Below are 13282 nucleotides of genomic sequence, written 5' to 3' on the forward strand. Positions count from 1 at the left end.
TATAACTGAATTAATAAAAATATTATTAAATATAATTTCCCCCTTACCCACCCCGGGCATATGGAGAATGACTTTATGTGTTTATCTCAGACTAGCTTGAATTGTTGTTGGAGCTGCTTAATGCGATGGCCTGTATGGAATCCGAGTCGGTTCTCAATTTCACCAAGAAGTGTCCACATCTTGAACTTTTCAGCGACAGTGGATGAATGTTTTGCTGCTATTATATCCTTTAGTGTCCTTTCTATAAATGATGACCTCTGACTCACAGTAATACAATGGCTGCGCTGCTTGCACAAGTGAAGCATCTGATATAGGTGATAAGGCTATGCTTGCCACAGATCGTGCATGTGTATCCACTTCCTCCTATCATCCGTCAGTATCAAACAGAAGTACTTGTACAAGGTAGTCTGTTATATATACCCGCGGAATTTCACCCGCAAGAGATGGGTTGCGTCCTTCGGTGAGCAATAGCAGATATGCCAAGTGATACATGCACATCGCTGCCGCTGGGCCATCAATTAGCCGAATCAATAATAACATGAATATAAACCCACCCGTTGAAGGAATCGCAAATAACCGCTTGACAAATCCTTCTTCAGAAGGAGTACCAAAAGGTAGACCAGCAAAAGGTGTAGGCAATGAACCCCTCCAGGTCTCTAGCTCCTCAATCAAACGCATTCTATCACGACGCAGTGAGCGCTCAGTGACACCACTAGCCTTCCCAAACGTATGCGCTATAATCTTAGCCACAATCCAAATAATCTTATTTCCCAGAAGATCCTCATCGATCTCCTGATCAGTCCACCCTACCCCCCACTCCTCCGGCAAAAGCATAGTTGGACACTCATGCACCAAAGCCATGGCAACATCCTGGCGCGCATACACCCAGAATGCGGCCCCCTTCAAGCCCCCAGAACTAGCATTATGTGAATTAGTTCTGATCAGAGTCACGGCACCTGATACATGACGATGATGATCCAGACCTGGAGAGGCAAACAGCTCGTAGCTACTCAGTAGAACTGTTGCAGCGAGAGTATCATCAGATCCATATGATGGGTCATTCAAGATATGGATCAACTGCTGGAGGCTTTCTCCGTAGTAGTGGACGGCGGTGGTTTCCCACATCTCTCCTCTTCCTGCCATGCTCATCTGTCTGGCGGTGAGGGCGCATATCGCATTAAGAAGGAGTGGGGATTCGAGTGCACGTTTGACGATGGTGTGCGTGAGATGTCGGGCGTTGTCAAATAAGCCTACCCATGTTCCTACTCCCTTTTGGTATTCTTGGAGTAGTGCCACCTTTTCTGTATCGAGAGTTGGACGTGATGATGATTTAGTGTGAGGGATGGGTTGGGTGGATGGGACTGCATTGCCGAATGGGGTGGAAGTATTGTTGAAAACGTCCCAGGTGGAGGTTGGAAAATCGGTCATTTGATCAATAGCTTGTGATTGGGAGGCCGGGGGGTTCCAGTTTGAGGGGATAATGAAGTCGGATGGCTGGCATTCAAGGTCGAGTCTTTGACAGCGCCCGCAGCGGGGACGTTTTTCGTCACATTTTGTATGGCTGGCTCTGCAACGAGTGCTATGACATGTCTGTTCAGACTTTCTAATCCAGTATTATTCGGAATACAGTGAGATATTACCATCCTGCTAGCTTATCAGTGCTCGTTCAGATGAACATAACGGCTTGGAACATACCTATTCTGCGCCGCTTTCCACCTTTTTTGAGTCCAACCATCTGTTGTGAGCAGTGACAGTGAACTTTTAATAAGGCAGATCACCGTATGCTGATTTAGCTTATATGTTGGGGCTTTTACAGTAGCAGCTTCATGGAGGTGGATGCAAGAAGAGATGTAAGATGAAGAGAAGAATGAATGAACGTTGCCGATCCCCGGCCTCCATTCCATTCCCCGCCCCAGCTCTCCCCGCAGTCCGCCTTTCCCTGCCAATTCAATTGAGATGTATCCAGCAATTTTATTACAAAATGTTCTTCTCATGTCAGGATATGTATGTCAAACTCAATCTTGAGCAAACAGAAAAATTTATCGATCGGGTGGGCTACGGGTGACCGGGGTATGAAGCAGATCAAATCTGCTAACATTCGACTTTGACTAATATCACTCTTATAGCCTCAGAGGGATTTCCTTCCCAACTTCGTAGAGTACAGTATAGATTGAAATATCTTACTTTCCACCTGAGTGTGTGTTCGAGACTACTCAACTAAATAGCGGTGGTACAATTTGAATATAACTATTCTGCCACCCCATAAATATCAGCTGAGGTTCGAAAAACCCAGCGATTTATTCAGATGCCTGATTAGCTGTTCTCAGGGTTTTGAGGCGGTAGATTTATGCCCCTGTTTCGATATAGCCAACGAAGCATCGCCAATCTGATAGAGACTTGAACTTACTCGTAATAACATTCCCGCGTGCGATGAATCTTGCCATCCTCATAATCTGCTGCCTATTCCAAATCATTAGTCTAGAAACAATAAGATATCTGTTGATCTATTCCGTACAAGAGCATCAACGAAATAATCCATCAATTCGTCTTCCTTTTCCAGCCACTACCGCTGACGAGCTACGATTGAGTCGTAGGAGATGTCTGTGCCCGATCGAAATCAAGCCAGAGTACCTGTCTGACCCTTCCTGAACCATCATATTCTGTGGATATGGATCTGCATGATACACACGAGCTTGATGTATTTCTGCAAGTATTTGGTGCAGTTTGTTGACTCCCTCTTTGGAGAAGGTATACCGATCTGCTGAAGATTCGGTATATATTCAATCAGAATAGCGTTAGGAAGTAGATTGTCATCGAAAAGCTCATTGAGGTATGGCAGCCATTTCTTTGGGTTGATCCCGGTGATCAGGCTATAAAAACCCGGAATAGACCCCTTTTGGCAAAGACCATGGGCCTTTCGTGGTATATAGGCTTGACTTTCGTACCTATAGATATTTACTTCGCGATCTATGGGATCGGCATGAGATGCTATGATACTGTGGTACTGCAGTCATGTTAGGCATTGAAGGTTTGGATCACCATTGGTTATGTACCACTTTCAAGATACAGTCTCTATTGCGCCAGCACGTGCGAAAGATACATGATGATGTAGAGCTTTTGATCTGTTCAACGAATTCTATATCTGGTAGATCAAGTTCCATGATGATGGATAACTCTACATCCTATTCTGTGTTTGCGGACCAGAGGGGTTGAATATGAGCTGGGACTCAAAGGGTGTTGCACTATGCCTTATTAGGGCGATCACTGCAGAGCGCATAATGGTCCCTTTTGAGTCAAGCAATCGGATCTATTAATCGTGCCGGGACATCAATCGACGTGATTTATGTCGTTCGTGTGGATGACTTGCACCAAACTTTCATCCACAAGCCCCGCATGTGAGTGGCATATACATATCCCAGCCCGATTTAGGGACTATCTAAGGATGGTTGATTCTTGTCTGATTGTGCCAAAACGATGAAACATCGACTTCTTCACAGCGGAACGATCGGAGCATTGCTATGGTTCTCCCGGATCACAGCGATACTTACCTAGATGAACTTCTGTATTGATCAGATTGGAATGGAAGCATGACCGAAATTGGCAAGTTGCTCATGAAAGGTTGCAGTTTCGAAAATTATGCATTAGACCTGGAAGCTTCCTTATTTTGGTGAGCACATGCTGGAAATGCAGATTATATATAGAGACAGAAGACCCATACATCTTGCTTTTTTCCGACGCAACATTTCTGACTGGATCCTCGACCTGCTCGAGATGATAGGAAAGATCCCAGTGATGGCAAGGAAAATTTCTTTGACCAAATTTATATAAGAACTTATGCCTTTAGAATATTGTACAATCGACTGAGAGAAGACTTACCAGGGCCGCGGACTATAGTCTATATAATATATTGTATAGCTCCGAGCAGGATGGATAAGAATTTTCTTGGAAACACGCGTTTCGGATTGGTTAAAATAGACACATCATTCCCATAGAAGGATGCTTGTTTCACAGTTAAATTTGTTGATTTCTGCTCGGATAAACAAGGTATATATAATGCTGTAACGGCTTCTTCCATTTGTTATAGAGGATATCTAAGTATAAATCCTACTAAACTTGGCCGAGTTCGAAAACCCACATGGGTTGATTTTTGCAAGTATATAGTTGCTTCTAGAATGGAGAAAGAAATATATAAATAAGCCGGTAAGGGAAAAGGATCTGCGAAGTTCTCATAGCTCGTCAAAGCCAAACTCAAACAGCTCTGCCTGATATTCAATCGAGATTCCAACCCAGACCCAGCCCATCCATCAAAATGCCTCTTCCAATCGTCTCCACCGCATCCCTCTTCGAGGACGCCCTGCAGTCCAACGAGGCAATTGAAGTCCCCATTGGCGAAGTCGACTTTGTCTCCTTCACGAGTGGACAAACCATAAGAACACTTGGTACCAGGAGGCTGAATGGCAATTCGGCTCTTGTGCTCGTTTCCACCAAAGGTGCCATTTTAGCTAACGTTCCTCTGCCCCCTTGCAGCATGGAAGAACACAATGCTAGTCTAACGCAACTGTGGAAAAAAGCGACCGCCTTTCTGAATCTCTTCAACGAAAATGCAGGGCTCTTCTTGGGCCCGGATGAGAAAAGGTATGCAATAGTTTATGGACCCTCTGCGAGACCTAAACCCTTCCCGCAATATGATGCGATCATTGAATCCATTCTTTCGAATTCGTTGGGAGTTATTGAGAAGCCTAAGATTATCTCATATTCGTATGAGGAGGGCGGCCACAATCAGCCTGATAGTGGTTCTGTCTTTATTGATGGAAGAGGTGAAATTCCCAAGGTGTATATGGAGGACAAGGATCAGAAATGGTTCGACTAGGTTTTTGTATATCTGGCCATGGAGAAATGGTGTAGGTAGTTGAGATAGACCTGAGGAAATAGGCTACCAGCCGTTCGTCTTCATATGATCGCATTTTCCATTTTAGCTAGGCTCTCGTACATGACTGTATCTTGTAAAGAGCATTCATATACATGATACCGAGCGACACTGCAGGTGTCATAAAAAACCAATCTTTTTAGCACGAGTGGGTGAGAAAGCAGGCTTTTTGCCGAAGGCCCCTCATTGTCATAGACTGAACAGCCACTTTCCACCTTACTGTAACAAGGCCTCATTTTTTAGACATTCAACCCCACGGCGTTGCATTGAAGGTGGGGCTGCGATGTCAAGGTACACGGAAAGAACAAAGAAAAAAAAGGGGGGACGGTTCATCTTATGTCGATCCCTATCACCAGCTAGCTGCGAGCCTGCGCCACCAGCTTGGTCAGAGGCATCAGTTGTGCGCAATGTGAACAGATCATTGTGCTTCGGCTACACAGCGGAAACGCCAGGTTTCTGGGTGCGTGATGCTGTTGGATCAATAGCCTGATAGCTTGATTATGGACTGCTGGAGCAGTGGGGAATACCCAGTCTGGCTGAGGGGCAGTATGTCGCGAAGGGCGGGGGTGACTGCCTTAGGGCTGGTGCGGTCACAGGGCTAGTATCGTGGGTGGTTGGTTAGATAGGAGCAGCAGTTTGTGAGGGCTTGCAGGATGGGTCGTGGACTCCAAACCTTGCTGCAAAGCAAAAAGCATACCGAGTACTCATCTTTCATGGCATTGAGCTCGAGGAACATTTGTTCCTACAACTACATTAGCATAGTTCTACATACCGATACTACACAGTACACAAAGCACTGATGGCGGAATGGTACATGGGGCCGCGGGAAGAGTGGGCAGGAGCCGGAGGCGTAAGCGGGCCCCAAGTTGGAGTGATAACCGTGGCGGTAAGACCTTGGAGATGTGATAGTCAGTGACAAGATGTGATTCAGCCTGCATTGGTGGTTAATTCTGTTCCCTAAATAGTAGTTGTTGGCTAGAGGAATCAAGGCCAAACATGCATCTTTAACTGGATTATCCTGTACCGTATGTGGAGTAAGATGGCATTGGGGAATGCTCCCTACTGATCTGCACTGCAGGTTCCCTTTTCGTTACACACTCAGTACTACCCCGCCCTAACCCGCCAGCCACTCAGATCAGTTCTGAGCTCTATCTTAAAGCAGTTAAGCCAGTAAATAGGTCGTAGCAGTCCATGTCAACTGCTCACTGGTCATAATGGAGTGGGCTTCTATTCCACAAGCTCGTCTTTTACTGCTATCCACCAAAATATATAGTTACCCCAAGGATTAGTTCCCCTGAAAATCATTCAATCTTGCTGGAAGAAGACTAGTTACTTGTCTAAGTGAGTTCTACGGCTAAGAAGATCATAGAACAGATAAATAAATCTGCTGTTCCTTTTCGAAAAGGGCCGACACTCTTCGAGAATTCTCTATAATATCCAAAGAGTTGTCTACTTGCACTAGTAGCCGCATTAGCCGCCATGAAAGTTATCTGGGTTACAGAACGCGAAAGTACAATTCCTTCGAGATTTTGCTATTTATGTGGCGATTGTGTGTTCATGTTCATCAAATACTATCAACGCTCCTGTCCTTTCATTTTCCAATGGCTAATCCATGAACAATTTCCACGACCTCCTCACACTTGGTAAACAGTGCACAGTGTCCAGTCTCCAACTCCCACGTACGAACCTGACATCCAGCTTCCCGCATCGTCTGCACAAATTCCTTCTGGTATTCATAGGGTACAGTCATATCCTGGGTTGAATAGATGTATCCGATCTGAGGAATACCCCCTTCCTCCAGTCGCCAGGCGACATGCTGGAGCTTGCCGTCAAAGCCCTTCCCGTTCCACCGCTGTAAGGACGCAATATAGGCGTCAGTCTCCTCGTCTGACTTTTTGGATGGACCGACCAGGAGGTTCTTGGGGTCTCGGGAGATGCAGGTTCGGTCCTCGGCAAAGTCAAAGGCCACGTCCATCAAGGGACCGTGGCCGTGAGAGATGACGACCTCAACCATGGAGACCCCTTCTGTGAGCGCAAAAGCGGCGATGTAGACTAATTGAACAATGCCGCCAGTGAGGCCCTGCGCGCGACGGGTTGTGACCCCGAGGCCGTTGGATAGGGCATTCGTTCCGACCTGGCCGCCGTAAGAGTGAAGCAGAACCAGAACCTCGCGGCCGGCAGAGACGAGTTTCTCCACGCAGGTGCGGATGAATACACTATCTTCTTCTAGACCAGCATTTGGGGGACGGGCGCCATTAATAGAGGGAAGGCAAGGCACGTGGACTTCATGTCCGAGGTTGCGAAGCGCGGTGGTGAAAGAGGTGTAAGATGATGGTTGGTGCCAGGCGCCAGAGACGAGGACGATGGCCGGGTTGTTAGTTGGGGGGTAGGTGGTAGTCATAGTGACCTTTGGAGATGGGATAGTACTATGGAGGGATTTTGATGGCAATGGAAAACTAAAAAAACTAAATATGGGAGAGTAAAAGAGTCCGGGATAAGGAGTGGAAGGGTGATGATGCGTCGGAGGAAAAGTGGCCGGAGGAGCCTAAGTAGTGGGTGAAAAGGAATGGTATCTCACTAATGATAAGCGAATTACCCCACCAAATTAGGTATGGGTTAGTTATGTATCACTGCTAGTAGCTGTACAATGTAGGGAAGATTCATTAGGTTATAAACGGTTATAAAACAGCACTAGCAGGGGCAGGAAAACCCCGGGTCTGGGCAACGGCCTCAAATTGAACGAAGAGACTAGCAAGCTTAGTATCTAACGCAAGTGAGACCAATAGACAAGATACTATGGCATTTGGAATGTTGCTTGTTTCTTTGTCCTCTTTGCCACCTCATCCAAGAGTATCGCCAACTGTTTCTTCCACAATTAGGTCCTGTCTACAGCGGGCAATAGCGGCCATCAGGCAATAATGATTTTTAGTATTGAAGTATACTCACTGCTGACCTCACTGCTATATAATACTTATTATTATTTTATATATAATATTTTATTTATTAATTATAATATTAATTATAATATATCTAATTATTAATCTTAAGCTGTACAAGACTGAGATTATTAATATATTTTATTAAAATTAATCTACAAGCAATATTACTTCTATTATTAAAGCTAAATATTATATATAAATCCGTGAGTATATAATTAAGACTAGATTTGTTAGGGGTCGCCCCTTGGTTCCAAGAGTACGTCGCCTGTTGGACAAGAAGGAATAGCTGTTATTTAGAATAAGGCCTTAAAACTCCTAAGATTTTATATATTATATTTAATCAGCAAGCAGTAATAAGACTAGTTAATTAAGTTTTTTAATAAAAAACTTATCCTGTAATATTATCTCTCTTTTTTAATAAAATAATAATATAAAGATAGATATACTTATAAACTAGAATACTTTAAATTTAGATTTCCAGCTGATCTGCTTTACTGTAGTTTTATATTTTATTTTAATTCTTAATTTTCTTATTTATATTTCTATTTTAATACTTAATTCCTGGATTTTATATTATTTCTATTTTCTTTATTTCCAGGTATCTGATATCTATGGATTTTTCTTTTTTATATTTTAATCTTAGTTATTTATTTAATATAACTTCTATTATTATTTTAAGCAGAAATTCTTTTTTTAATATAAATTTATCTAATCAGTTTATCAGTTAAATAATTAATTTAGATTTTTATAAAAAAAATTTTTTTCTTTTTTCTTTTTTTTTTTTTTATTTATAAATAAAGATAGTCTATACTTCCAGCTGGATATTAAACTAGTCTAGATTAAAAATAAATATATATAAAAATATAGATTTATTATTTTTTATATTTAATAAGAATAAAGAGATTTACTCTTTTTATTTTTAATTTTATATTATTATTTTTTTATTTTAATCTTATCTTACTTTCTGTTTTAACTGTATTATTTATAAAACTGTTTTACTTAACTTTAATAAGTAAAAGATATATTTTTAGTATTTCTTTTAAAGCCGTGATCTTACTTTATTCTAAATTTAATAGTAAAAAATAAATTTCTATTATTTTTCTTTTATTTTTTTTATTTTTTTTTTAAATTATATTTACTCTCTCCTGTGTTTTTTTTTATATAAAATATATAAAAATAATCTTTCTTTTTTTCTTTTTTTTTTTTTTTATATTTTTTTTTCTTTTTTTTTTATTTTTAGTTTAGTTTTATTAGCTTTTATTTTTATTCTAATCCTGCTTTATTTATTCTTATTTATTTTTTAATTTTATTTTATCTACTTTTATTTATATTTTAATTTTATTTTATTATACTAACTACTAGACTAAAAATCTTTTTTACTAATATTTATTATATTTTCTAGTCTGCTGGCCTGTCTAATAATTTATTATAAAAAAAAATAAATTTATTTATATTTTAAAATCTTATTAAATTCTGTAATAATTTATAATTTAAATATAATATTTAACTAGTCTATATAGTCTCTTATTTTTTATTATTATAATTTATAAGATTTCTCTGTAATTTTTTTAAGAAGATTAAAATTATATTAAAAGATAATAATAAATAAATATAATTATATTTTTATAATATTTATTATTAATATTATCTATTCTAATTATAATTTTATTAATTTTATTTCTATTTCAGTGCCTGCTTCTAGAGTGGGCAATGGCCAGGTCAGGTCAGGTTATCAACAATTCTTATACCTGACTGTCAGGTTAATAGTCAGATTAAGAGAATTCTTATACCTGACCACAGTACAGCTAAAATTAGAATAATTAATTATTTTAATTAATCTTGGTGCTAAGACCTGTCTACTATATTTATTTAAATATTAATATAATTAAAGTATATTTAAATTAATTTTTATTTAATCTGTCTTTTTATACTTTTATCTATAAGTATATTAAAATTAATATTTATAATTTATTAAATCTATATAATAAAGATAGGAGAATTATTTTTATATACTATTAATTTAATAAATTTAAAATAATCTCTGATATTAGTTAAAATTAATTTTTTTAATCTAAATTCTACTTATTATATAAAATACTTATATTATATATATATACATAGTCCTGTTCTAATAGTATATATCTTATATAATATTTTTTATTTTATATAAATAATTTACTTAATTTATTATAAATTTTATATAATTTTCTAATTTATAATAATTAAAATATACTCTTAACAAGTGTTAAGAATCTTTGAAATAAATATTATAAATTAAATTTATTCTAAATATTTATTTTATTAGATAGTATTTTTTTTATAAGCTAGAATATTAGATTTATATTATTCTAGCTGCTGGCAGCTCTGACTATAAAATATAATTTTTAATATAATTTAAAAAAATTAGTTAATATTATATTACTTATATTTTCTAAGTTATTATTACTAATCTAGCTGAGTTTCTGAAAGATTTTATTAAAAATATATTTATATATTATAAAGTATCTTAATTTCTAGATTAATTACTTATATATTATTTTTAATAAATAGTATTTAACAACTGCCAGTTATTGTTACAGGACAAGCCCCTACTAGAGGACTCGGCTAACCAACCTTATTACCACCTGCTGACTAAACATAACATATAAAATCTCAGGATCTCTGAGATCCTGTTCTGAATAATAATTATTTCTTCTTATTTAATAGATAATATACTCTTGGAACTAAAAAATAATTTTTAATATTAAAAATAGTTTTTTAGATAAATCTACAGTACAGAGTCTAACTATATAATTAATAGAATATAACAGAATAGAATAAAATAAAATAGAAAAATAATAAATAATATAATATAGTTATAATTTCTTATTAACCTTATTAATAGGCTAAAGAGAATTAAATAATAAATAATAAATTAATAGAATTATTATTAATAAACTTAACAGAATAAATATAAATAGTTAAATTAATATATTATAAAATTATAAAATATTATTAATATCTAAGCTATAAATAGTATTTTTTATATTATTATTATCTTTTTTTTTTAATATACAGTCCTGTAACCAAAATCTATATATCTAGAAGTTAAATCTTTTAATAAATAAAATAAAAAGAATTATTCTAAATTTAAAATATATTTATAATTTAAGTTTCTTATAGACTCAGTTATATATCCGGATAATATATTCTAGATGATTTATATATTTAAATAATTAAAAAAAAATATAAAAAAAAGAATTTTATTATAATATTAAAGTATAGACAGTACAGTTATCTATAATAAAATAATAAAAAAACTAGATAAAGTCTATAAAGATAAAAATTAGAAAATAAGAATTTTAGAAAAATTATATTTTTTTTTAATAAAATAATAAGAGCTTTAAAGACTTTCTAAAGAATTTTAATATTATTTTAATCTAGATAGGTAGTATAATATAAAAAAATATTTTTAAAATTATAATATTAAAAAACTTAATTAATTATATATTATCATAAGCTACTATTAGCCTGGAAAAGAATTCTTTTTATAAAAAATATTATAATTAGTTTTAATAATATAATCATAATATAAAATAAATTATATTTAAAAAAAAATATTAGAATTATTAATAATATATATAAATTTATAACCCCTATATGACTTTAACAAGTAATATAAAAGATATTATAAATTAAAAATATATTATTTTAATAATAAATAATAAGAAATAGAAATATACAGCTTAGTTTAAAAGTCTGAATTAATATAATTTTTATTCTATTAAGTAAATCTTGACTAAAAAATTATAATAAAAAAAAATAAATCTCTGTTTCTAATATAAAAAAAACAGATATTTAATCTAAGATTATTATTAAGAATCTATATTCTGACTTCCAGTCTAAATAACTACTATAAAATATAAGAAGTATTTAATAGAAAAAATTACAGATAATAAGTAAGATAAGAACTAGAAAAAAGAATAATCTCTATATAAAATTATAAATAAAAATCTTTAAATAAAAAGAATTATTTTTAATAAAAGATTTTTAAAAAAAAATATATAAATTTTAAATTATTACTTCTGGAAGCTATTATTAACTGAATAACTAATATTTATATTATAATTAATATTAGATATCTTATTTATAATATTATTAATTTAAAATATATAAAAAAAAATAAACTAGATCTAGTTTTTATCATCCTAATTCTAGTATCTAGAATTAGAAAAAGAAAAATTATTAATTATATTATTTAAATATATCTGAATATCAGGATATACACTAAATCTGAGTTATATATATATATATATTTAATTATAATTTAAAGTATAATATTATCTTAAATCTCTCTTAGCTAGAGTGCTATGATAAAAGAATTAAATTAAATTAAAATTAAATTTATCTTTAAATAATCTAAATCTAGATTAAAATAATATAAATATTCTAGTTTAAATATATTCTTATCCAGGTTTCAGCTGCTATCTTTTAAATATAAATTAAAAAAAAAAAATACCAAAATCAAGAATAAAAATATTTATTATATTTTTAAAGAATATAAAAAAGATCTTATATATTAAATTTAAATTAAATTTAAAAAATAAGTTATTAAAATAGTACTGGCAGTTCTTAAATTTATTTAAATTAAAAAATATTAAAATCTTATTTTTATATTATAGATCTGGTATCAACTACTTTATTAAATTAAAAAAAAAAAATAGAAAAATATTCCAGCCTCTATGGAGGCCCTTATATAATATATTTTAAAAAAAACTTATTATACTTAAAAAAGAACTTATAAAATTATTAAATAAAAAATTTATTTAAATAAATAGCTTATTAGCTGCAGCTCCTGTATTTTTTATTTAAAAATTAAAAAAAAATCTCTATTTCTATATTAATTATTATAAATTAAATATTATTATAAAGAAGGATTAATACCTATTACTTTTAATTTATAAAATATTAAACTAGATTAAAAAAGTATAGTAATTTATTAAGTTTAATATTTTTATAATATTTTATAAGATATATATTATTAAAAAATAAGAATAGATAACAGCTTTTTATATTTAATATAAATTTTATAAATAGCTAGTTATTTTATTCAGACTTATAAATACTTCTAATATCTTTTAGAAATATATTAACTGAGTCTTATAAGAATACTTAAATAAATTTTATTTTACTTATTTAAATAATATACTTATTTTTTTAATTAAAATTTTATAATAATATTAAAAATAAGTCTGAAGAGTCCTGATTAAATTATAAAATATTAAATTATATTTAAATATTAATAAATATAAATTTAAGCAGAAGGAAATAAAGTATTTTAAATTTATTATTAAAATTAGATAAAAAATAAATATAAATCTAAAAAAAATTTATATAATCTAAGAATAGGAGCCACTCATAATAATTAAAAAAATAT

General features: G+C 33.4%; 3 protein-coding genes across 3 annotated transcripts; 1 reads left to right on the forward strand and 2 right to left on the reverse strand.

The window, feature by feature from the left end:
* Nucleotides 1-86: 86 nt before the first annotated feature.
* BO79DRAFT_276172 (uncharacterized protein) lies at nucleotides 87-1460 on the reverse strand (the record flags this gene model as incomplete). Its single annotated transcript, XM_025687729.1, has 4 exons — nucleotides 555-1460; nucleotides 421-506; nucleotides 267-363; nucleotides 87-217 (listed from the first exon to the last, which is right to left on the reverse strand). Exons 1-4 carry the CDS (start codon nucleotides 1426-1428, stop codon nucleotides 87-89), a joined length of 1188 nt encoding a protein of 395 aa, XP_025534871.1. The 5' UTR covers nucleotides 1429-1460.
* Nucleotides 1461-4262: 2802 nt separating this feature from the next.
* On the forward strand, nucleotides 4263-5184 carry BO79DRAFT_59895 (uncharacterized protein). The gene has a single exon (XM_025689472.1). The coding sequence runs from the start codon at nucleotides 4310-4312 to the stop codon at nucleotides 4868-4870; it is 561 nt and encodes a 186-aa protein (XP_025534872.1). The 5' UTR covers nucleotides 4263-4309; the 3' UTR covers nucleotides 4871-5184.
* Nucleotides 5185-6417: 1233 nt separating this feature from the next.
* BO79DRAFT_211527 (alpha/beta hydrolase) lies at nucleotides 6418-7435 on the reverse strand. The gene has a single exon (XM_025683032.1). It carries the CDS (start codon nucleotides 7326-7328, stop codon nucleotides 6519-6521), a length of 810 nt encoding a protein of 269 aa, XP_025534873.1. The 5' UTR covers nucleotides 7329-7435; the 3' UTR covers nucleotides 6418-6518.
* Between the last annotated feature and the right edge of the window lie 5847 nt (nucleotides 7436-13282).

Source organism: Aspergillus costaricaensis, assembly GCF_003184835.1.
Source record: "Aspergillus costaricaensis CBS 115574 unplaced genomic scaffold BO79scaffold_45, whole genome shotgun sequence".
NCBI classification, from domain to species: Eukaryota; Fungi; Ascomycota; class Eurotiomycetes; order Eurotiales; family Aspergillaceae; genus Aspergillus; species Aspergillus costaricensis.

Coding starts and splice junctions, on each gene's coding strand:
- BO79DRAFT_59895 (XM_025689472.1), top strand. CDS start 4,310: ATGCCTCTTCCAATCGTCTCCACCGCATCCCTCTTCGAGGACGCCCTG.
- BO79DRAFT_211527 (XM_025683032.1), bottom strand. CDS start 7,328: ATGACTACCACCTACCCCCCAACTAACAACCCGGCCATCGTCCTCGTC.